Below are 25,558 nucleotides of genomic sequence, written 5' to 3' on the forward strand. Positions count from 1 at the left end.
TTGAAACATAGTGATCTTCTGTTTAAGAACCTATTTGACCATTTGGTATTTGCTAAACTCTTGAGACTAATCGATCTATGTTTGTGACAATTTGGTATTTGCAAAATTATTGGTTCTAGTAGATGATAATCACCAAGAAATAACAAGAAACATAGTCTTAAACTTGTTTGAAAAGAAAAACAACAATTTGAGGCAGCACATGAACATCATGCATATGCAAGGTACATGAAGACCATCGCCAAACAACACACAAACAAAGCTTTTATGATCCTTAATTTCCCAATGCATTCTGTGATCTTCTCTTCACAATGTGCAATTGCATCTTCCATCTCTTCAATTCTACTCTCATGGCCTTTCATCATGGCCTCACTATCTCTCACTGATTTCTGAAACGCGATATTGTCAACAAGCAGCACGTCAAACAGGTCCTGGAAGTTTTCAATCTCCTCAACAACCGACTTATCAGTCCACTTGAACAAGTGGGTTTTGTCCTTCATCATTAACATCGAATAAACGGTTAGATTGAAACAAAGACAAAGTTTCATGATCATAAGACTAATCTTCTCAGATCCCATCGGACAACGATGAAATAATCTTCCTGGATTTTTAACTGTGTTTGAAGTGAAAAGAGACACTGCCTCACCGCAATTGCATCTCGTGGGAATTCCGCGTTGTTTGGCGACTCGATCTGTTCGAGTGGATGAAGAATTGGCCGAAGACATGATTGGGTCGATCTCCAAATTTTCGCCGCTGCAATTCTCTCTGTCGAGGAATGATGAGGAAGAAAAGGGAGTAGGTCAAAAAAATTAGCTAAACGACGTCGTTTCATACTTCTATAACGTGTATTCTACCAAAGGCGGATCAGGAAAAAATCACAAAAATACGTCTACAACCTACTATCAAGCGTATGTACTTTGTCTTCAAATCCTCTAAATGAGTTTCAAAACATGGAGCAAAGAAAGTGGCATGACAATTGATCAATTGATAATTAGTATAAGATTTACATTACAAGTGAATAAATAGATGTAATGTGTGTTTGGGGTTATGGTTTTGACTTTTGTTCGAGTTAAGGGTTTAGGGTATATTTGAGGTTATGGGTTTACGGTTTAGGGTTTAGTTAGGGTTTAGGGTTTATTTAGGGTTTAGGGTTTGTTTTTGAATTATGGATGTATTCTGAATGTGTTTTTGGTCCTCAGGTTTTATGATCATGTAGTACACTATTCTTTGCAGAAAATCAAATTAGAAGAACTAAAAATCCTACAAAAACAAAGATAGAATTGTCGCATAATTCCTAGAAAATCCAAAGCTAGAGTTGTTACAAATTAAAATTTCCAAATAAGACACATAATCAATCTTCGAGGTCAAAGACCTCTTCTCTCTCCCACGGTGAAGGCACATATCGTGTCATTGCCTCAGCGTAAATGGGATCGTTTGCAGCCTCCCATAAGTCCACACCAATCTTCTGTCTGCAACCCATGATTATTTCATCATCCAATAAACTGAGGTCGATACCAAGCAGATTGCATTTCAAGTGCTTGAGTGCGTATGCACCGCAGTCACAACAAGACTTGTTCAATCTCGTCTTCATAGGTACATCCACGATAGAATATGATGCGAGGAGTAGCTGCTTCTGTTTTTCAGGTCGTGCAACGGCCTTCACTATCCTAGGAATCATAGCAGCAAACTTCTCGACGTACTGTCTATTCTTTCCCCCACCGCAGTCAAAGACTTCCACCTTTTTTTCAATAATGTTGACGCAGACAACAACCCAGTGATTACCTGCGTTGGACAATACTAAATTTGTAAAAGAAAGCCACCTGAAAACTAAGACGTCTAGAGGAGTGTTGATTACCATTTACAAACAAAGGAAAGTAGAGACGATCAACATCGACACCCCAAACTTGATCAGTCCGCCCATGAGATGGAATCTCTCCTCTGCCATAGCCAAGAAGAAAATCAGGCAATTCATAGGCTTTTTTGTTAGGAAGGAACTTGTTGTATGCAGCGTGGATTTGGAGGCAGAACATAGCATTCATGAAAGCAACACGGCTTGGAGCCCAACGCTTGAAAGTTGTGTTGACTCGCCATATAAACATAACTACATCCATTTCCTGAATATGCACAATGAAAATAAACTAATGTAGCAACGCAGATGTGTAACAAAGATAAATTCAACAAATTAGTAAAAGAAAACATCACCTCGTTGCCAAGTCATTTTCCAGGACTTACTATCCTTGTAGCTATAGACAAATTTAAGATTGACGGACCAAGTGGTAAAGGTGTTGGTTTCTTAACCCATTCTGTGAATCCTAGCCATGATTCTTCGGAGCAATAATACAGTGACGACTGCGGAGAACCATCTGTGCGCAATGGTGAATCAGTAAGTTGAAGTCCTTTTCCTTTATTCCATTTTTCCCAATGTGACGGCAGTGGAGCTATTGAATCTCGGACTGAAGTCCTTGGAGTCCACCACTCATCTCCCTTCTTGGTCTGAGATGGATCAAAGTCGGGCACATACGAGGTCTGAGAAAGACCTTCAACGCCTTGCGTTCCTATCCCGGGAATGAAATCATTTGCTTGGCTAAAATTCACGTCAAATGAACTCTGTGATGCTTCCTTTAACAACATAATATTAACAACATTAACATCAACATCTGCTTAGCTAAAATTCACATCAAATCAATTAACAACATAATATTAAGCACAAACAAGGTCATTGCATGAACATTTTATAAAAATCTAATATTTTACACACCAACATTTTACATAAATTTCAAAGTACACGCTTACAAACCAAGGAGTCTTAACACACCAAGCACACTTACAAACCAAGGAGTCTAACACACCAAGCACACTTACAAACCAAGGAGTCTAACACACCAACCACACTTACAAACCGAGACCTTATAAAACACCACAAAATTCAGGCCGATATCATAGATGACATTAAGACAAACAGACACGCAAACATTTAAGAGAGTGGTGAAGACTAGTGTTTCTTTACCCCACGTGTGGACCTCCTCAATGGTGGCTGGCTCGTTGAAGGCTTCTTCAGTGACGGCTTCTTCGGTGAAGGCTTCTTCGCTGAAGGCTCTCCAAGCTCAACGTCAACGCTTGCTTCCTTCCGTGAATCTTTAAGCTCTGTCCTCATTTGCTCAAATGTCTCAGCCATCTGTTTTTGTAGCCGCTGTTCCATTCCATAGAAACTCTGCTCAAACAACTGTGCCACAAAATCCTTCATGTCTTCATTAAAAGGTGTTTGCTTAGGTCCAATAGAGAGAACCTTATGCTTCCTTTTTTCCATACCACGATCCGGAAGCCTCTTCTTACCCCTTCTTGATGTAGCGCCTAGGTTCTTTGATCCTTTTGGAGTATGGTAGTCTTCACCACTCTCAGCCGCTTCATCATTCACAGCCGATTCATCATTCACAGCCGATTCATCATTCACAGGTGCTTCGTCATGAAGATCTGAACAAACCTCTGGAGCTTCTTCGATTTCCCAAATATGGTCACTAAAATCATGTCTTGTTCTTATCAACTCCATCAAGTTCTTGACTCTATCATCCTCCACATCATCATCTCTGCGAAAAGCATCAGATTGGACTACATCATAATTTCCTCTCCAGTCGATATATGCATAGATGTCATCCTACACAAGAAAGAAACAGAGAGTTAGATCCTATAAAACTCATAGAAACCGGATGGACTCAACTTACATAAAGATAAGAGATTACCTCAGGTGTCAGTATTTGCTCCAGCCGAATGATCTCCTCATATGACACCTTTCCAGCTCCCATCCAGTTTATGCATCTAGGACCGTTCATGAAACCTTTGTCAAGTTTTTTTCCACAAAGCTTCCCAATCTTTGGTACAGCTTCCATTGCCCAAATCTGGAAGGCGTACGAGAATCCATCCAACACATAACTAGTAGTTTTATCCTTCAGGTTGTCACGAGTTTTGGTTATTGAGTTGTAGAGAAGGTCATAAGCAGCAACTCCCCAAGGATACTTCCGAACCTTCTCAAGATCCATGACCACCTTGATGTATTTGAGGGGGATATTAGCCTTCTCATCTCTCGCTAAAACCCCACAAAGAATGATGGCCAGATAGATCAGTCGTATGCGATCTGCATTCTTCCACTTCATAACAGCTTCCTTGTCCTTATTCCACAGGTTGAAGAGTGTAAATGTTCCATCTTTTCTCCTCAACACATTGCTCCAGAAACCACCGTCATATTTCCACTCTTCGGACTCCTTAAGAGAGATATGAGTATTGCACTCAAACCCGGTTACTGCATGGAATTCTTGTAATGAAAATCGGAGTGGTCTCCTCGCAAAGACGAACCAAAGCTCGTGCAATTTGTAAGTCACCAGCTCCCTACACAAGAAGATGTGTACCACTCTCGCGGAGAACCCAAGACCATTCTTATGGAGCTTAAAGATCTGAGAGAAAACCGGATCTTTCTTCACAACTGCCAACTCCTTTGGCATCCACTCAGTGAACTTTCGCATAATATATTCAATCCTGCAGTTGTTATTGATCTGAGTCACTTGGGGCTCCTCGACCTCCTTAAAAATCCTCTTTGGTAACTCTAGAGACATATCTAAAATCGCAGAAAAAACTTGTTAGTTCAACAGGTTAAAGTATCGATATCATAACACAAATAAGGAGAGCAAGACAAATGCCTTTTACATTTACATTCTCCTTATCCTACCTAGTTCTAATTTCAGAAAGAACAACAATTTGTTCAATTGATTCAATTAGCAACAATCAATCGACCCATGGCCTATATTACAATTGGACAATATCTACTCTACTTGAAAACATACACAATCGGACATCAACTAGTATAAGATTTCAAGAACCAAACTTTCCCCCTTTCCAAAAACCTAAATCGATATTTTACAACTACAAATCTAAAATATTAACATGCAAACAGTTAATTGTGATGTATAAGATGTTTAATCAACCCGTAAATCGAATTTACCTTAAGAAATATAACAAATCGATTTTAAAAAATCTATGTGAAAGGAAAGAACAACTCGATTTCGTCTTAGATGAGAATCAATAGAACTAATTGAATACCTTGTGTGAAGAACTGAGACGAAAATGGAAGAACACGTCGTAATTCGATTTGACCCTTCCGACGAAGAGGAAGAACACTTAGATTTCGTTGTATCGTCAGTGAAATCGAAGAGGAAGATGACAAAAGCAAGATTCGAAACTACCGGTAGATGAAACTCCGACGAAGAGCAAGGATTCTCTCCGTTGAACACTAAATCGCCATGGAAGGGGCTTTTTTCTACGGCGGAGAAGAGGAGGAGAAAACGAAATTAGGGTCTCGGGGTAAAAGTTTCCCTTTTGTTATTTTTTTTAAAGTTTTGTTATTTTTATTTAAACTTTTAATATTTACTCATTTAAAAATTATTACGAAAATTTTAATATATATTTTTAATTCTACTTAATTGGTAAATTAAGGGTAGTTTGGTATTTAGAGGAACAAAAATCCTATTTTCCTAAAAAAATCTTGTACAAATCTTAGTGTGACAAATCCAAGTTCAAAGTGTCTTTTTTTTTCCAATTTTCTCTAAATTTAAGTATGTACAGACATGCTTGATAATTTTTATACTAATTTTATCAAATAATAGACCTATAGTTGTGTTTCAAAAAAAAAGACCTATAATTATCAAAATAATAATAATGAGTTGTTATATTAATTCTTTAGTTGTTATACTTCAGCTCAATTGCTCAAAAATCTCATAATATAATTTTTGAATAATGAATATGTTCAGCAGGCAAGAATAAAATTTATAGACCATACTGGATTAATTATTATAAGAAAAAATCTAAACTTAAACAGTAATCAATACTATAAATAAATGCAGATCATATAAATTTATACTACTATATCGTTTTTTTGATTGGTCAAAATATAAAGTAATCAACTATTTATTTATTAATTTCTATTGTTTTTACTATATATATTTATGTAATAGTATGTTCTAATGTTTGTCTGAGACTTTGTTTTTTTTTCTAATCTCAATAAAATTACTCTACTATAAAAAGCATCTTAAAAAATATTTGTAACATTTTTATTAATATTTTAACATTCGCTCAATATCTTAAACATGTTATCATATAAGATTATTCAAAACAGGCACATGTCAAATAATCGCTACGTTGACCCACTTTGATGCATTTTCCTCCACCTGGATATTTTAAGTCAATGCAATGTTGATTGCAGTCTGGAAATTGCGAGCAGGGACCTCCTTGAATATAGGGCTTTCCACCACCTTCCGCTTGTGCAGATTCTGAAGTTTATAATTAAAACAAAAGTTTAGTGTATTATATTAAAAAAAACATAACAGAATACTTGAATATTTTTCGTCATTTACTTCATATATAATATGATATATACAGTTATAAGTATGAAAGGAGATATATAATACAACGCCGTATATAAAAAGCAAAATTATTTCTTCATACTTGGAATCAAGAGAACAACGAGACATAAGAACACAAGAAAAAAACATGTCTTTGATGAAGCCATTTTGATAATTTTGTTTTAATTTGTATTGTGTTTCTCCTCGATGTTGCTTATGAAATTGAATAGTTCAAATATTTAACACACACACACACATATATATATATATAGCTATAAATTAATTAATGTGATATATTTGATTATTTATATCAAAATATTAACAGTCAATAAAGATAACATATCAAATTAGACAATAAATTTGGGTTTTGTTTTTAGTTATAACAAAATCATCTGAAAAATATCTAACAATATCCTACCAAACATTTTATATATACTTTTTATAAAATAATTTATAAATTAATTTCATAATTAGTAATATAATATTATTATAATTAATGTTAATTTAAATTTTATCTTAAAATAAAAGTATAAAATATGTTATTTTTATAAGTTTATCATTATAGTCTATATTATATTAAAGTAGAGATACTCTATGAACTAAATATGAAAAAATTATATTATATCAGAAGATTAACCTATTTTTAAAAATGAGAAGAGAACAACGAGACATAAGAACACAAGAAAAAAACATGTCTTTGATGAAGCCATTTTAATAATTTTGTTGTAATTTGTATTGTATTTTTTCTTTTTCTCCTAGATGTTGCTTATGAAATTGAATAGTTCGAAATATTTAACATATATATATATTTGTATTATATAATCTTCTTCTCATACGTGTCTATTATACTATACTCAGCAATATTTATTGTTGACTCAGACTATTTGCTTTGACTTAGACTATAACACGATTATTCATTTTTGGAATAAAATGATATGATATAATTAATTACATTAATTCTATAAATTTTTATCATTTAAATTAAATTCTAAGAAAAATAAAAAATACAAAACAAATAGTTCCACTACAATTTCAATAAATAATAAATAAAAGTAATCTATTCACTTTTATACTATATTTCTTTTATTTTAGTTTTATTATTTTTTCAAAATTTACAATTTGCCAGATTTATTGTGTATTTCCTTTTTCTTTCTTTTGTGTGTCAATGCTTGGAATATTTTTTTATGGACAAGTAATGTTTAATTTATTTTTTAAAACCAAAAGAATTGGACTTTAGACCTTAATTTTTTCTAATTCGGAACCAATTTTTGCTAGTGATACAACGTAAAATATTAGTTTACCAATTTTTGAATTACGAACACAACAACACCATCATCGATACCTATAGGAATGCACTTAAACCACAAATATACCCCTTTTTGTTTGAAAACCACAAATATACTAAGACTTCAAATGTTTACAAACTACACCGCACCACAATTAATAATAACAAAAATTTCTACGTATATTTATGTATCTACAGTAGAACCACTATAATTAATAATGTTGGGACTTTGAAATTTTATTAACTTATAGAAATATTAATTTATGAAAATTTCTTTAATTAGATTTCTTATTTTACGATATATTTATTCTAATATAAGAATAATATTTGATTTTAGTGTATAGACATTAATTATTATTTTTTAAAATTTGACATTTATATTAATTTTATTATATTATTTGGTGTATATTATATATATTGCATAGAACTTAAATGTGGTTTTAGAAATAGTATTGCTAAATCTCATCAAAAATATATTAAGTGTTAACAAAATATAAAGATAATTTTGTTGTGAAATAAAATAAACAATATAATAATAGGTTCTTACTTATATAAAATATGTATACATATAAATTATTAATTTGTGTCAAATTTTAAATCGGTCCAAGTTGAGACCGTCGAAATTTAAAATTTATAGAAATTATTAATTTATCGAATATTAATTTATAGAGGTTCTACTGTATATGTTTTGTTATTATTAAAATCTCTACGGAGTTGTTCTATATGTTATCATTTGGACAGCAAATCTGAGAATTGGACACGCTATGCTCGGTTTTTACTATTTTTTTTTTTTTTTTTTTTACGTCTAACGGCCATTGTATTACTCAAGCTTGAGGTGGTCTGGGTAACCAGATCGGAACAGAACAACCAATGAAAAGTAACTCCCTGTGAAAGGTCCTAACAGTCTTAGCTAAAAAATCAGACATCTGGTTGTGCGCTCGTGGCACATGGATGATTTTGAATTCCGAGAAACAAATCTGAAGCTCGGATTTTACTTATTTAGACTATTACATAAGAATTAATATTTTACAAATCATTAGATCATCATTAGTTAAAGGTATCTCAATCAATTTCTCACATGTATCTATATAAATATTTATCACTAGATGTGGATCGACATTTTATGCGGGTTAATATGTATTCTTAATAATGTTGTTTTAATATTAAATTTTATATTTTATACTAATCCATTTAATTGGATATTAATATTGAATTCATTTTGTATGTTTTCATTTTTTTTAACTAAATCTCAATTAATTATGTGGACTTATATTTCTTGTTGTTTATACATGATCTTCTATCTCAAAGTTGAATTATTTATTTGATTGAATCTGAATTTAATAGAGTTTTTTAATATTGAAGAACGATGAACAGTTTAAACCCAGACCCTAGACATGCTCTTCACCCTAGTGACCTTTCGGTGTTTTCTTTCGGACCTTTACCTTTTTGGGTAGAGAGCATGGTTCCTGTTTTCCTCTAGTTACTCCCTTTACTGTCTTGTGCAGTTTCTTACCTTGTCATTAAGGTTTTACTGAAGCTTTCGGATCAACCGCTCAACATTTACTACGGTCATTTATTATCAGATATCTCTCTCTACAGTATAAATGGCACACAGATTGTCGAGAGGAGAAAAAGAAAAATGGATTCAGGATCAGCAAAAACAGGTCAAACGACCACCAGTTATAATACCGGCTTCAAATAACAATGCTCTAATTGAAAAACATGAGCTGACTCTCATTGGTAGAGTAACTAACCCGGCGATTCAAAAGACAAAAGCCCTGGTGGACTTCTTCCTTAACCATTGGAATGTTGCGGGTCAGATTACTGGTAAAGCTCTGGGTCCTTACCTGTTCCAGTTCAAGTTCGAGACTGAGAGAGACCTCCAGCTCATCCTCTCAAAAGGCCCTTACCACTTCAAAAGATGGATGTTGATCCTCCAGAGGTGGGAGCCAATTGTCTCCGACAACTTCCCGGCTCTAATCCCGTTCTGGATCTCTGTTCACGGTATACCGCTCCATTACTGGACGGAGGATGCGCTAAAAGCCATTGGAAAGGAACTAGGACCAGTAGAGAATTGGGATGTTGATAGAGGAAGAGTTCGGGTTTCCATAAATGGACTGAAACCTCTTGAGATGAAACTTGATATCAGCTTACCTTCAGGAGAGATAAAAGAAGTAGAGCTTGAATACGAAAACCTTGAGAAACATTGTTTCCGTTGTCTCTCCCTGACTCATGAAGGTGATGCTTGTCCAACGTTTCTCAGGAAGGAAAACAGAGATGGGAGAGAATCCCGTCTAGGAATTTCTCAAAACCGTACCTGGAAAGACTAGAGGCGGATAGAAGAAGGAAAAATGAGAAGAAAGGCTCCAGGAATCTAAACTGGGCCCCGAGCGAAAACTTTGCTGCCTCTACTCGTTGGAAAAACGAAGAGCATAAAGATTCCTCTTGGAGAAGCGAAACAAACCCTCCTTATGATTATGACATCAGAAGAGACCCCCATAGGAGGCATGGTTCTTCTCAAACAAACCGTGACCAACTTGGGAGACCTTCTGCTAGAGAGCGCTTATCCTTCACTAAGGAAAGCGAGGCTGCTACTCAAAGAGAAAACCACTCCAAAAGCTACACATCAGCACTAAGAACATAATGGAGAATGGTTATTGCAGGAGCAAAATCCTCTACTCCTCAGCGATTAAGCCACTCACAAGCGACTCATACACCTTCCCCACGACCTCAGAGGGAAGGTCTCTCTACTCAGCTTGTTACCCCAGTTGCAAATCAAAGATCTGAAAACAGGGGAAACCACTCTAGTGAAAGAAGATCTGCACTGGAGAGATTATCGTAACCGGAGGTCAGAATCCCGTTACTCCAGGATGGAGTCGCTAACTCAACTTCTAGTAGGCTGCAAGAAGTTGATATCCAGTATTTAGAGGATAACCTAAACCTCCAGACTTTCGGAGGAAGTAGTAGACCGTCTTGCTCAAAAGATAAGAGGCCAATGGGTGAGAATGATCAACAAGGTATTACTGATAGATCTCCTATCCGGTCTCTGAACGAAGACAGAATTCATGTCTCACTGAGACTTGGACCAGGGAATAACCCTGAGCCTGATCTGAATGGGACGGAGATGATGACTCTGCGCTCTGCTGATGTGCCCCAACTCGTCGCTAATGCTGAGAAGGGAAAGGCGAGCATACCCTCAGGCTCAAGGAAGCGAATTGTCAGGAGCCCAACTTAAGGAGTCAGTGTTAAGAAAAGAAGAGTCACAAAAGGCCAGAACTCTCCTAGGCGTAAAGCTTCAACTACTACTGGCCCAGCTAAAGGAACATAGGGGCCAAAGACCGGAACTCAACAGCACACAAATATCATACCAGCTTCGAGGAGGAAAGGATCGGATTTTCGTCCCGGTCCAAATCCTCTTCCTTAATCAATATGTGCTGGAACTGTCAAGGTATCGGGAGCGACTTGACAGTTCGACGTCTCAGGGAATTTCAGACCAAAGATTCCCCGGACATTATGTTCCTAATGGAGACTAAGAGGAAAGATGAAGATGTTTACAAGATGTATAGAGGCACCGAGTTTACAAACCATTTCACAGTACCACCTGTGGGTCTTAGTGGTGGTCTAGCCTTGTCTTGGAAAGATAATGTTCAAGTAGAAATCCTAGCTTCCTCAGCGAATGTAATCGATACAAAGGTCAATTATAATGATAAATCCTTTTTCGTATCATACATCTATGGTGTTCCCCAACCTGAGCATAGAGCTAAATTCTGGGACGAACTCTCCACCATAGGGGCGCAAAGAGATGGAGCTTGGCTATTAACCGGTGACTTCAACGACCTTCTCGATAATTCTGAAAAAGTGGGAGGACCAGCTAGATGGGAAGGTTCGTTTGTCTCATTCCGGAATTTTGTTGCACAAAACGGTTTATGGGATCTTCAGTTCTCGGGTAACTCTCTATCTTGGAGAGGTACAAGATACTCTCATTTTATCCAGTCTCGGTTAGATCGAGCCATGGAGAACTTAGACTGGATGGAGATGTTCCCAGCAGCAAGGAGTAAGTACTTGAGCTTCGAAGGTTCCGATCACAGACCTATCTTCGTCCACTTTGATCTTAACCTGAAGAAAAAGAAAGGTATCTTTCGTTATGACAGACGGTTGAATGATAAACCTGAAGTGCGTAAACTGGTGGAGGATACCTGGAAGCAGAGCCCTGATTCAGTTCTAACGAAGATCAACACCATCAGACGAAACCTTATTGAGTGGGTGAAAACTCAAGCTTCTAACAGCAAAGCTGAGCTGATCAAGAACCAGACATTACTAGAACAAGCTTTGTCTGCTCCCGCACCGAACCAAGAGAGAATAAAAGAGATCCAGGAAGCTTTGACGAGTGCGTATGCGGAAGAGGAAGCCTTTTGGAGACAACGTAGCCGCATTCAGTGGCTGAACGAAGGAGATAAAAACTCCAGCTTCTTCCATACGGTGACAAGAGGGTGGAGGGCTAGGAATAAATTCTCAGTTGTGGAAAATGAAGATGGCCAAGCCTTCTATGAGGAAGAACATATCGTGATTGTATTTTCCCTCTTCTATCAAAATCTCTTCACCTCAGGAAACACAGAAGCAGAGGAGGTTGTACGCGAGGCAATAGCACCAGTGATCACATAGGAGGCAAATCAAATCCTGATAGCGATCCCATAATTTGAAGAAGTCAAAGCTGCGGTCTTCTCTATCCATCCCGACAAAGCCCCGGGACCCGACGGTTTCCCAGCCGGGTTTTATCAATCATTTTGGGATGTGATAGGAGAAGATGTATACCGTGACATATGGAGGTTCTTTGAAACAAGCCATCTGCGACCGAGACAAAACGATACTCACCTACGGCTCATTCCGAATATCCTAAGTGCTAAGAGGGTATCTGACTATCGCCCCATTGCTCTATGTAACACCCACTACAAGATAATCGCCAAATTCTTGACTAGGCGACTGCAGCCTCTGCTTCATTCCATTATCTCCCCGTCTCAGTCGGCCTTTGTGCCAGGCCAGTCGATCTCGGATAACGTTCTTATCACTCACGAGATCTTGCATTACTTACGACAGTCGGGAGCGAAGAAGCATGTTTCAATGGCAGTAAAGACGGACATGAGCAAAGCGTACGATAGGATTGAATGGAACTTCCTACGAGCGGTTCTTACCAGATTTGGCTTCCACGCTACTTGGATCTCTTGGCTCATGGAATGCGTCTCATCAGTCTCGTACTCTTTCCTCATAAACGGAGGTCCGCAAGGAAATGTCCTCCCTTCGAGGGGGCTTCGGCAAGGCGACCCACTTTCACCTTACCTCTTCATACTATGTACGGAGGTCTTATCCGGGTTGTGCCAACAAGCCATGCGAACCGGTACTCTCCCCGGAGTGAAGGTTGCGAGAAACCGTCCACCCATTAACCATCTTCTATTCGCCGATGATACGATGTTTTTAGTAAATCCAATGCCTCAAGCTGTGCGACGTTGGTATCTATTCTCAGTAGATATGATTTGGCCTCAGGGCAGAGTATCAATCTAGCGAAATCGTCGATCACCATCTCCTCAAAAACGAATCAAGCGGCCAAAGATAGAGCTAAAGGGGAGCTGAATATAAGCAACGAAGGTGGGATTGGGAAGTACCTAGGTCTACCAGAACACTTTGGAAGGAAAAAACGAGATATCTTCGCAAGTATAGTGGATAAAATCAAGCAAAGAGCCCACAGCTGGACTGCTAGATTTTTATCGGGGGCTGGTAAAATTGTGCTGCTCAAGGCTGTATTAGCAGCGATGCCATCATACGCGATGTCATGCTTCAAGCTACCTAAGTCACTATGCAAGCAAATCCAAAGTGTTCTTACCCGTTTTTGGTGGGATGTAAAGCCGGAGATCCGCAAGATGTGTTGGGTTTCATGGGACAAGTTAACGCTCCCAAAAGGAGCCGGTGGGCTTGGATTTAAGGAAATCGAAACTTTCAATGATACCCTCCTTGCAAAGCACTCTTAGCGACTCTTGAAGAAATCAAACTCTCTGCTGGGACAAACGCTTCTGAACAAGTACTGTCGTACTGAAAGTATCCTTGAGTGCTCTGCTCCAAACTCTGCTTCTCATGGTTGGAGAGGTATTCTCGCTGGATGTGAACTCTTGAAGCAAGGCGTCGGCTGGGTAATTGGAGATGGTCACTCGGTCAGTGTGTGGAGTGATAACTGGATGTCAACAACACAACAGTAACTGGATGTCAACAACCCAACAGTTGTGCCCGATTGGTCCCCCAACTGGCGAGTCCCAAAACATGAAGGTTCAGGAGCTGTTCCTCCCTAACTCGACCAGATGGGATGTAGAGAAGCTTAAACTCTACTTACCTCAGTATGAGGTCATCATCAGGAAAATTGTCCCGAGCTCTCAAAATATGAAAGACGAGATAGTGTGGCTTTTAGAAAAATCTGGAAACTACTAGTCAAAAACAGGGTACGCAGCGGCAAAACTGAACGTAGCAGAGGCTCATCAAGACTTCAATTGGAGGAAATGTGTCTGGAACATAGTGTGCTCCCCTAAGATCCGGCAATTCCTTTGGAAAGTAAAGCACAACACCTTGGCGGTAGGTGAATCTCTCCTTAAGTGGGGACTGCATGTTGACAGTATTTGTAAGCATTGTGGGGCTAGTGAGTATGTTCTCCACGTAATGTTCCAATGCCCTTTTGCAAGGAAAGTGTGGGATAGTTGTCCTGCCATGTTCGTTCCTGCACCTACTGGGATTCAATCCATTGATGATCTCCTAAAAGCTTGTACCAGGATGGTTAATCTCCCCCCGGTGGGAGTGGCTGTTCCACTCTACCCTTGGATGATGTAGGTGCTATGGACAAGTAGAAACCAGTTATGCTTCGAGGATAAGTCTTTTCCGGAAACAGAGGTGTTAGCTAAAGCAATCAAAGATGCCAGGGAATGGCAAGATGCTAAAGCAGGCATAAAGACTCCCTTTGCTTCGCCTAAAGACTGTCGACGAACAGAAGCACACAACCAACCGTATTTACTACCTCAGATTGATGAAAACGTCTTCTCTTGCTACTCTGATGCAGCGTGGAACAGCTTGCCATGTGCGGGAGGTCTGGGTTGGATTTGCTATAAACCTGATGGTGCTATGCTAGTACAGGGCTCGAATTCAGCTGAAGTGGTGCCCTCCGTTATTATGGCAGAAGCATTGGCACTAAAGGCAGCGATGGAAGCTGCGATTTCGCATGATATTAAAGACTTGGTTTGTTTCTCTGATTCAAAAAGTCTCATCTCTCTTATCACAAGAAACAAGTCTGTGGTTACCCTGCAGGGAATTCTCCATGATCTCGGCGTGTTGAGTCTCTCCCTGTCCTCTATCTCTTTTAAGTTTGTTAACCGAAACGGTAACCTGGTTTCTGATCGTCTGGCCAAGGAAGCCCTGTTTTTGTTTCAAAACACTCCTTTGGGAGTTGTAAACTCTGTTTAAATTATTGAAGTAAGAAGTATGGTTTGATAAAAAAAAAATAGTGGGATAAGTATGAAAGGAGATATATAATACAATGTGTATATATATATATATACATATATAAAGCAAAATTATATCGTTATACTTGAAACCAAGAGAACAACGAGACATAAGAACACAAAAAAAAAAAAAAAAAAACATGTCTTTGATGAAGCCGTTTTAATTATTTTGCTGTAATTTGTATTGTGTTTTTCTTCTTCTCCTCGATTTTGCTTATGAAATTGAATAATTCAAAATATTTAACTATATATATATATATATATATAAATAAATAATCTTTCATACGTGTCTATGTGTCCACTACACTATACTCGGCAATATGTATTGTTGACTCAGACTATTTGGTTTGACTTATTGTTAGTTTCCTTTTAAAGTTTTCGCTTTGTGTCTGTGTATCCTACGCTCGGCGATATCTATTGTTGACTTAGACTAACATGATTATTCATTTTTAGAATAAATGATATGATGTTGTCCAAAAAAAAAGAGAGAATAAAATGATATGATATAACTAATTCCATTATTCTATAAAATTTTATCATTTATATTAAATCTAATGATCTTTACATCAATTCTAGAAAAACTAAACAAAATACGTACAAAACAAATCTTTCCACCACAATTTTAATAAGAAAATAAATAAAAATAATCTTTTCAATTTTTATACTACATTTCTTTCATTTTAGTTTTTTTCTTTAAAATTGCAATTTACCGCTTTATTGTGTATTTCCTTTTTCTTTTTTTTTTTCTGTGCCAATACTTGGAATATTTGTCTTATGGACAAGTAATTTTTACCAACGCTTTTCCCATTGTAGACGGATAAGTGACTTCATCACTGTAACATACTTTTTTTCTTACTCTATCATAGGCTTTCGCTGGACTGTCTTTCATCTCCAAGTCTATAGGCGTAGGCTTGGTTTCGATATTGCTCTTTTCGGTTGAAAAGATCATAACCACTACCCACATTCCACAAAATAGTACACGCGTTGTGTGAAACGTAGATCATCACCATTCTTAACCGAGACTCAGGTTAAGCTCCGTCTCGGAACCTTGTTGGTTAGGAATAAAGCATCCCGGAATTTTTAAACCAACAAAAATTAATTTTAAACCTTTATTTTTTTCTAAGTCTGGAACCAATTTTTGCTAATTTTTGAATAACAAGCACAACAAAACCATCACCAACACGAATGCACTTAAAGCACTAATCTAGTAAGACGTTAAATGTTTATAATCCGCACCGCACCACACCACATTTAATATTAACAAAAATATTTACATCTTTATATATAAAATAGACATTCTTTCTCTCCTAAAGCCATTCACGTAGGATGACAGCGCAATAATTCGGTCTTCCTTCAGCCGACACGTGTCCCGTTAAATGAAACGCAGCTGTTATGGCATCCGTCGGGCTTCGCTTGGGCTTTGTCTCGCGTTTTGTTTTTGCAGGCCAATGACCAGCGACGCGACCACAAGAGAGAAAGAAACCCTAACCCGTCCTGATTCACGCCTTCGTGTTCTTCGTTTCTCTTCGATCGGCAGACGGGGCAATCCAGTTTCTGTAACGGTATGCGTTGATTTTTCGTCTTAAATCCTCTTAATTCGTAAGCCCACTAAGAAACCTTCGATTGCGCTGTTCGTCGGCGAAATCGTGTATAAATATGTTACAATCTCTCCTCTGTGAATCGCGATATCAACATCTATCTTCTACAAATCTCACTCATTTTCATATCTTTGTGCTCATCTCTCTTAATGGCTAACTCAAGGCTCTTTTTTTCGATTTGAAGTCCGGTAGGTGTTCATCAGTTGTGGATGCGATGCTGCTGCAGTACTGCAAGGCTAGATATGTCAAGGGTGGTGGGGATCTTATGTGGGTCGACATGCTAATGGTGGATATTAAATTGAGTGGTTTTCGTTTCTCAGTCTTCAATATTTTGATTGTTCCGAGTTATTATACCAATCGTATCGATTTCCAGTCAATTAGCATTGGTTCTGTATTTTTTTCTCCCCTTTAATTAGATGGACTGTTATTTAGCATTGAGATCGATTTCCAGTCAATTAGAATCGATTCTGTATTTTTTTTTCCTTTTTTATGAATTTATATATATAGATTTCAGTGGTGAAACCTCAGCCAGGAGATAGGATACTGAACGCATGTGCTGCTCCTGGAGGGAAGACCCTTTTCATGGCATCTTGCTTGAAACGCCAAGGTATTCTTACATAGGCCCACTGTTCTAATATTCATCTGTTTTGAGAATGATTTGTGCTCTATTGACTGATTTCATTCCCATCCTCAAACTGGCAACCTCACGTTGATTATATGTATGATATAGGTTATGCAGGCTGATGCTATGGATGTGAATGAAGGACGGCTAAGAATTCTTGGGGAGACAGCTAAATCACACCAAGTTGTTGGACTTATCACAACCATTCATTCTGATCTACGTGTCTTCGCTGTGAGTTAATACTGTTTGAGTAAGTGAGCTTTACAAGTGTGTAAGCTACTCACATTGTTTGCTTCAAGCTCAAATGTCGTTTAGAAAACAAAAGAGGTACAATATGATAAATTGTTGCTTGATGCCCCGTGTTCTGGAATCGGTGTCCTCTCTAAGGTTAACATGAGCAATTTTTTGTCATACTGTTTTTTCTTAGTTGAATAGCTTAACATGTTCCTTCTCTCTCTCTGTGCTTCTTGATTCTGCCTCCAAGTATGCACACACCCTGTGGATAGATTTTAATTCTCTAGAAAAAAACTAATATGGGACCTAACTAATACTTCTCTACCTAACTAATACTTCTCTTTGTGTCTTAAATTAAAATCTCAAAAATTGGTGAAGCCTGGTGGGTTCTTGATATACAGTACTTGCTCGATAGACCCTGAAGAAAATCAAGGAAGAGTCGAAGCGTTTCTCCTAAGACATCCTGTAAGAATCTTTATAGTCCCTTTGCTTTACTTTCAAATGTCGATATTTATAAGTTATCTCTCTGCTTGCTTTCACAGGAGTTCTCGGTAGATCCAGTAGACAGATTAGTACCATCAAGTTTTGTAACGTCGCAAGGCGTCTTTTTATCCAACCCAGTGAAACACTCCTTGGATGGAGTGTTTGCAGCCCGTCTGGTTCGAGCTTTATGATGTAAAAGTCAAGCTTATTTTCTCTGATCATCTTGATAACATAGAGATAGGGTTCCATTTGTGTATCTGATGAGACCAAAGAGGGTACGGAAATACCTTTTGGTTCAAAAGGGATCCATGCATAGGGTTAAAGATGTTATGACAGATCTTTGTTGAAATTGTTTGTTGGTATGTAAACATCATGCTGTTAAAGAAAATGTCTTACCGTTTTAGCGATCTACAAACTGTGTGTCATGCAGTTGTCAAAAGTATAGGTTATGGGCTCCAAATACACTATAATAGTTAAGTTGGCTAAATATAAAGCCTCATTAATCATAACAAACGGACAAAACTATATTGAAATGAAATGTCATACAACAACTAAAGAATACATTACAAATAAATCAACCCAATAGTTTTAATATACTCCTTAATACTCGATTAATACATAATTATAAGCAACATAAATAATATATATATGTAATGTTACTCACTGACATATCAAAATTTACCCCATTGTAATGGTTTCATCATAGTCAAACATAAGATATTGAAAACCATCTATATAAAAAGGATTAGTAAAAATCAAAAAAAAAAAATATATATATATATATATATATATATATATATATATGTTCATCCAACTACAGTTTAACACAAGGAATAATGTAAGGCCAAATCAATTCTTGGTGTATAGTTAAAATATAAACATATGTTAATTAACAAAATAAATATGTATTATAATTTTTTTTGTTTTAAAAAATCATAAATACTTTAAAATATAGCATGCTCTATTAGTGAAACAAAACTAATATGTTTATTTAAATATAATAAAAGTATGTATTAAACATGTCACTAATTCGGAGTTTGTGGTGACGACATGTGTCACGGTCAATCAAAAGTCAATGTTTCATTAATTATTGAGTTTAATGGGTTTTATGTGTTTACTACGGTCCAGATACATCTTCTCTAAAAAAACTGTATACGAAACTTAGGGAAAGTGGTCGTCGAGCAACAATTCCCGTTCAGTCAACTGTCAATAGAAATCCAACGGTTTCACCGGTGACGAACGATTCCGATCAATGTCAGTTGGAAGCCGAATAGACTTCTTTAATCTGGCGTCGTTACGGAAATTAACTTGGTTCATCCATCTTCATTAACATTCACATTAATACCTACTCTCTACTTCTCACACGATCTCACATTCAATGGATCCCTTCATTCATTCCTTTGTATTAATCCTCCATTATAAATATGAAAGTTTTCTTCCAACAAAATCATCAGTTCATTTCTCTTAATAAACAATACAAAAAGGTGATGAAAAAAGATTTGTTAATCTCATGGTTGTACTTAACGGATTGTGGCAAAAAAGTGATAAGAAACAAAAAAATGAGATGAGAAACAGAATAAAAAGAGAAGAATAGAAAAGAGGAAGACGATAGAAGAGGAGATATGACCTTTTTTAGTGAACTTTTTTTAAAAGATCTATTTATCTTTAGCTCATAATAATTTCCAACATCATGGTGTTGATTTTTCATTATTGTTGCTCTCTAAAAGGTTGTTGATCCTGATCTCAAAGATACAACAGCTAGTGCAGACACTTATGGATATAGAATCATGTGTGAGTATTCATGATTGTGATTTGTGAGTATATTTCAATTTCGAATAAAAACAACTAGAACTAATAGGATATGAAAAACAATAGTTTCAAAAATATATATGAAAATAATGTTTCATTTGACATCAACCTAAAATAATATTTTAGCACATAATTAATAATATAATATCAAAGACATAAATTTTAAAAATATTCATAAGAAAAAATATAATCTAAGATTTTTGTTTTAAAAATTATTTTACTTATTATCAAAATTATTATAATTACAGTAGAATAAACAAAGAAAATATGTAAAACTATTATGTATTTATGAACATTTTATTATTAAGATGATTACGATCTATAAAAAGAATAACAAAACATACACAAGAAAAATTAATATCACCTTAAATTTTAAGTAAGGTAAACATGTTGAAATACTCTTTAAACTGATATATTTATGTATTTTTGGTTACTAACACGCCCGTAGCGTGAATAAAGAGAGAGAGAGAGAGAGAAAAAAAATTATGCTAATAGTAAAAATTAGTTTTTTGGTTACTTTTAAATTAAGAAAATATTATATCTCATATACATCTTTTGAAAATGTAAATCTGAAACACAAACCACGAATCATATAAAAAATAATAATCTTGATTACAAGTAAAGTATATTCCGCCCTTAGGGCGGGCCGACCCTAGGGCGGGCCGACCCTAGTATATCTATATATCTGTATGTTTTGTATTATTACCAGGACCACAATGGAATTGTTCCTTTTTTTTAACAACATGCCCTTATATTAGAATAAAAATCCGATGAGCGAAATACTCGACAGTAAGTTAATAAGCTAACATAACTAAAACATATCAAAAGATAAAAATGTGGTCAAGGAGAGAAAAAATCCGTAGAAAATTTCACTTATAATCCTAAAACCTATGTTTGAAAGAACACAAAAAATCAAAATCGACGTTGAAGAACTCAACCAGTATATTTTTAGAACAATTGATAATTGTTTCTTGATATGCATGAATCTCTCGATGTTGCATTGAGGTGCGGAGTTGTTCTACATGTTACTATTTGAACACTAAATTTGGAGGCTCAGTTTTTTACTTGTATAACTATTTGAACACGAATGTTAATACAAATCATTAGATCATCATTAGTTAAAGATATTTTTTATTCATTAAAGCCCAAATGGGCAGAAGTACAATAGATCATAATTTGTTTTTTAGATAACGATCTGGAGTTTTCTTCTCCTCCACGCGTCCCTAAACGTGTTTAGCTTCAATCTTCATATGCCGGAAAGCTAATCCACCATGAATCAAGACCGCCGTGGGATTCTCCAGGATTGCTTCTTAATCCTTGTTTAACTCTGCCTTGACAAAGAATGGAACCTCACAATTAGAAGCTCAATTTCCTCTATGAAAACCCCTTAAGCAGCCACTCAGCTATAGCTGTTGTGAATGAAGAGGGGAACTTGTGTGTATTATTAGGTCGACCAACTGGTCTTTATATACATATGGTAATGACGGTCTAAGTACTGGATCGACATGAGATCGTACTTATCCTTAACTAGATAATGACTAGCAATACGTAAGATAAACACCAACTATAATGTAGATAAACACAAGAGTAGATAGGCGCCAGTATGATCCTGCGGATGGGCTTGGCCTGTCTTGCTACACGGGCTGATAAATGGATCGATCACTAAATGGTTTATAACACTCTCCCTTGATCGACACATCCGGTCAAGGTTCATTCATGCTTTGGATGTTGCCTCATTAAAACCTCTCTTGACAAACCCAAAACCCAATGTGGTAAAAGGGAAAACAAGACAGGAAAAAGAGTACAACACATGAACTCCCCCTGATGAATGCATCACCGAAGATCCTTCAGTCGACGCATGCCTATCTTCCATATGAGCTTCTTGAACGTTGAGGTTGGTAGTGACTTGGTGAAGAGATCGGCTGAATTCTCACTCGAACGGACTTGCAATACTTGGACCTCTCCTGCCTTCTGAAGCTCGTGTGTAAAGAAGAACTTAGGAAGAATATGTTTCATCCTATCTCCTTTAATGTATCCATCCTTAAGCTGTGCGATGCATGTTGTGTTATCCTCGTATAGGATGGTCGGTGGATCCTTTCCTTTGATCATACCACAAGTGGTACGAATATGTTGTGTCATGGATCTCATCCATACACTCTCACGGCTGGCTTCATGCATGGCTAATATTTCTGCGTGGTTAGAGGATGTGGCTGCCATGGTCTGCTTCATGGACCGCCAGGATATAGCTGTCCCACCGTGTGTAAAAACATAACCAGTCTGAGATCTAGCATAATGTGGATCAGAGAGATAACCTGCATCAGCAAAACCAACTAAATCTTCCTTAGATTTGTCAGTAAACATAAGACCCAAGTCTTTCGTTCCTTGTAGGTAACGAAGTATATGTTTAATCCCGTTCCAGTGCCTTTGGGTCGGACAGGAGCTGAACCTAGAAAGTAAGTTCACAGCAAAGCTGATGTCTGGTCGTGTGTGGCCAGCTAAATACATCAGAGCTCTTATGACACTGAGATAAGGCACTTCGGGACCAAGGACTTCCTCATTTTTCTTCTTCGGACCAAATGGGTCAGTGTCCGGACCAAGACTTCTCACGACCATGGGGCTAGTCAATGGGTGAGACTGGTCCATATTAAATCTTTTGAGTACTTTTTCTGTATATGCCTTTTGATGCACAAGAATTCCATCTTTCATATACTCAAGTTGCAATCCCAAACAAAACTTTGTTTTTCCAAGATCTTTCATCTCGAATTCTTTCTTGAGATATTCAACAGTTTGGAAAATTTCTCCAGAGGTTCCTAGGATATTTAAATCATCTACATATACTGCAATGATTACAAAACCCTTATTGAACTTCTTTATGAATATGCATGGGCAGATCTGGTCGTTTTTGTATCCTTCTTTCAGGAGATATTCAGACAGTCTATTGTACCACATTCGACCTGATTGCTTTAATCCATAAAGAGACTTGTTCAATCTGATACAATGTTGTTCTCGAGAACTCTCTTTGTTTTTCAATTCAATACCATCTGGAATTTTCATGTATATCTCATTATCCAGTGGACCATATAAGTAGGCAGTTACAACATCCATTAACCGCATATCAAGACCTTCTCTTACAGCCAGACTTATTAGAAATCTTAAGGTCGTAGCATCCACCACAGGGGAATAAGTTTCCTCATAATCTATTCCTGGTCTTTGTGAGAATCCTTGTGCAACAAGTCGTGCTTTATATCTCACAACTTCTCCTTTCTCATTTCTTTTTCTCACAAAAACCCATTTGTATCCCACTGGTTTTATGTTGTGAGGTGTCCGGATGATCTGTCCAAACACTCCTCTCTTTTTCAGTGATTCTAACTCCACATTAATGGCTTCTTTCCATTTCAACCAATCTGGTCGTTGCATACATTCTAGTATAGATGTGGGTTCTAGATCCTTATTATCCATCAATTCGACTGCTACATTATAAGCAAATATATCATTCATGTCGACATGTTTTCTGTTCCATTTCCTTCCAGACATGACATAATTTATTGAGATCTCATTATTGTCAGGAACTTCATTACCTTGATTCTTAGCGTCCCAAGTATCTTTTGGTGGTACATGAGTTTCCTTTTCCATGTCTAGAGTTTCCACTTTGTCGGATTTCTTTGCACTCTTTCTTTTCCGAACTTCTTTGTCTTTGGAACCTACTGGTCTACCACGTTTCAATTGTGGTTTAGACGTAGTAGCAGCCTGATTATGTCCATCACGGACATCAAGTCTTATTGGTGCATTTGCAGCTGGTATGTATGACTTGGTTACTCTATTTGGGTCAGCAAAAGAATCTGGCAATCTGTTAGCTAGCTCTTGAAGATGTATAATCTTCCGGACTTCTAGATCACAATCTCTAGTCCGAGGATCCTGCCATGTTAAGGATGTTTGATTCCATTTTATATCCTGTACCAGCTTACCATAATCTCCCCCTAATGCTGGATACTGGGATTCATCAAAATGACAATCCGCGAACCTGGCCTTAAACAAATCACCTGTTGTTGGCTCTAGGTACTTAATAATAGAAGGGGAATCGTATCCAACATATACTCCCATCCTCCTCTGAGGTCCCATCTTTGTTCTCTGTGGTGGTGCTATAGGCACTTGGACGGCACATCCAAAAACTCTTAGATGGGATATATCTGGCTCATGACCCGTTAGTAGTTGGGATGGCGAGTATTTGTGCTCACTAGATGGCCTGATGCGAATTAGCTCAGCTGCATGTAGTACTGCATGTCCCCAAGCTGATACTGGGAGTTTGGTATTCATTAAGAGTGGCCGGGCAATCAGCTGGATCCGTTTTATAAAGGATTCAGCCAGGCCATTCTGAGTATGGACATGTGCTACAGAATGCTCCACACTTACCCCCATGGACATACAATAGTCATTAAAAGCTTGGGAAGTGAATTCACTTGCATTGTCTAGACGTATAGTCTTTAATGGAAAATCTGGAAAATGTGCTCTCAGTCTTATTATCTGAGCCAGCAATCTTGCAAGTGCTAGATTACGAGTTGATAGGAGACAAACATGTGACCATCTTGTGGATGCATCAATCAGGACCATAAAATATCTAAATGTCCCACAGGGTGGGTGTATTGGTCCACAAATATCAACTTGTATTCTTTCTAGGAAATTTGTCACTTCCTTATTCACTTTGGTACGTGATGGCTTAGTAATTAGTTTCCCTTGTGAGCATGCTTCACATGTGATATTCTTAGGGATAACTCTTTTTGTTTTCAAACTGTGACCATTTGAATTTGATATGAGTTTTCGCATCATGTTCGAACCGGGGTGTCCCAGCCGATTGTGCCAAAGAGTGAACTCTTCTTTGAATTCTTTATTCAAGACGGCATTAGCCTCAACAAGACTGGTCTGGGCATAATAAAGACCAGTCCCACACGCAGGTATAGTCTCAAAGACTTTCTTATTGCCTTGGGTGATTTTATAAATCTGTAGGAATTCTTTACTTCCTTCACCCATTGTTTCGATGTGGAAACCATTCAGTCTTATGTCTTTAAAGCTCAATAGACTTCTGTTTGAGCTAGGTGAGTACAAAGCATCTTCAATCTCAAGATGTGTACCTTTTGGCAATAAGATATTGGCGTGGCCATAGCCTTCAATTAAGCTAGCCGTGCCAGCTATAGTGGTGATGTTAGCTACCTTATGTGTGAGATGTATGAAAAATCGTTTGTCTCTCAAAATGGTGTGGCTGGTGCCACTGTCCACCACGATTGTATCCATTCCACTTTTCATTCTTCAAAAACAATAATCATAAAGTTAATGAACAATAATAAAATTTTCAGAGATGGTATCTTTAATGATCTAATTCTTAGGCATATGAGAAATGAAAAAAAAAATTATTCATTCATAAGGATAAAGTTAAATCCAAAGCCAAACACTGATAAACAATCTTAAAGAACACCAAATCCAGGGGAAAACAATAAAAAAAACGATATGGAATTTTAATTCCTTATTTCAGTATGTCTGAAGTTTCAAACTCCATGTGATCAACTTTGTCTGACTCGTGCTGGTGATCCTGGACGTCTTCCAAGTCATCATCATCATCATCA

General features: G+C 37.0%; 3 protein-coding genes across 12 annotated transcripts; 2 read left to right on the top strand and 1 right to left on the bottom strand.

The window, feature by feature from the left end:
* Positions 1–1,348: 1,348 nt before the first annotated feature.
* On the bottom strand, positions 1,349–4,601 carry LOC106355302. Its single transcript, XM_022710632.1, has 5 exons — positions 3,735–4,601; positions 3,005–3,649; positions 2,230–2,616; positions 1,853–2,111; positions 1,349–1,779 (listed from the first exon to the last, which is right to left on the bottom strand). Exons 1-5 carry the CDS (start codon positions 4,599–4,601, stop codon positions 1,349–1,351), a joined length of 2,589 nt encoding a protein of 862 aa, XP_022566353.1.
* A 4,671-nt stretch (positions 4,602–9,272) lies between these two features.
* On the top strand, positions 9,273–10,312 carry LOC106355301. Its single transcript, XM_013795276.1, has 2 exons — positions 9,273–9,842; positions 9,932–10,312. The coding sequence occupies exons 1-2, from the start codon at positions 9,273–9,275 to the stop codon at positions 10,310–10,312; spliced, it is 951 nt and encodes a 316-aa protein (XP_013650730.1).
* Positions 10,313–16,505: 6,193 nt separating this feature from the next.
* Positions 16,506–18,543, top strand: LOC106358332 (ribosomal RNA small subunit methyltransferase F-like). 10 transcript variants are annotated; one of them, XM_048765806.1, is made up of 7 exons: positions 16,506–16,759; positions 16,980–17,081; positions 17,303–17,402; positions 17,526–17,648; positions 17,733–17,804; positions 18,030–18,116; positions 18,194–18,543. In XM_048765806.1, the coding sequence occupies exons 4-7, from the start codon at positions 17,529–17,531 to the stop codon at positions 18,323–18,325; spliced, it is 411 nt and encodes a 136-aa protein (XP_048621763.1). In that variant the 5' UTR covers positions 16,506–16,759; positions 16,980–17,081; positions 17,303–17,402; positions 17,526–17,528; the 3' UTR covers positions 18,326–18,543. The 10 variants fall into 10 exon arrangements, 4 of the variants coding, with proteins under 4 accessions (XP_048621763.1, XP_048621765.1, XP_048621764.1 ...); XM_048765808.1 differs by having other exon boundaries at positions 17,535–17,648; XM_048765807.1 differs by having other exon boundaries at positions 17,324–17,402.
* The last annotated feature ends 7,015 nt before the right edge of the window (positions 18,544–25,558 follow it).

Source organism: Brassica napus, chromosome C8 (assembly GCF_020379485.1).
Source record: "Brassica napus cultivar Da-Ae chromosome C8, Da-Ae, whole genome shotgun sequence".
In the NCBI taxonomy this organism is placed as follows: domain Eukaryota; kingdom Viridiplantae; phylum Streptophyta; class Magnoliopsida; order Brassicales; family Brassicaceae; genus Brassica; species Brassica napus.

Coding starts and splice junctions, on each gene's coding strand:
- LOC106358332 (XM_048765806.1), top strand. CDS start 17,529: ATGCAGGCTGATGCTATGGATGTGAATGAAGGACGGCTAAGAATTCTT. Junction 17,805..18,029: donor GAATCGGTGTCCTCTCTAAG/GTTAACATGAGC, acceptor AAATTGGTGAAG/CCTGGTGGGTTCTTGATATA. Junction 18,117..18,193: donor CGTTTCTCCTAAGACATCCT/GTAAGAATCTTT, acceptor TTGCTTTCACAG/GAGTTCTCGGTAGATCCAGT.
- LOC106355301 (XM_013795276.1), top strand. CDS start 9,273: ATGGCACACAGATTGTCGAGAGGAGAAAAAGAAAAATGGATTCAGGAT. Junction 9,843..9,931: donor CTTCAGGAGAGATAAAAGAA/GTAGAGCTTGAA, acceptor AACGTTTCTCAG/GAAGGAAAACAGAGATGGGA.
- LOC106355302 (XM_022710632.1), bottom strand. CDS start 4,601: ATGTCTCTAGAGTTACCAAAGAGGATTTTTAAGGAGGTCGAGGAGCCC. Junction 2,112..2,229: donor TGTCTATAGCTACAAGGATA/GTAAGTCCTGGA, acceptor GTGCATATTCAG/GAAATGGATGTAGTTATGTT. Junction 1,780..1,852: donor CTTTCCTTTGTTTGTAAATG/GTAATCAACACT, acceptor TGTCCAACGCAG/GTAATCACTGGGTTGTTGTC.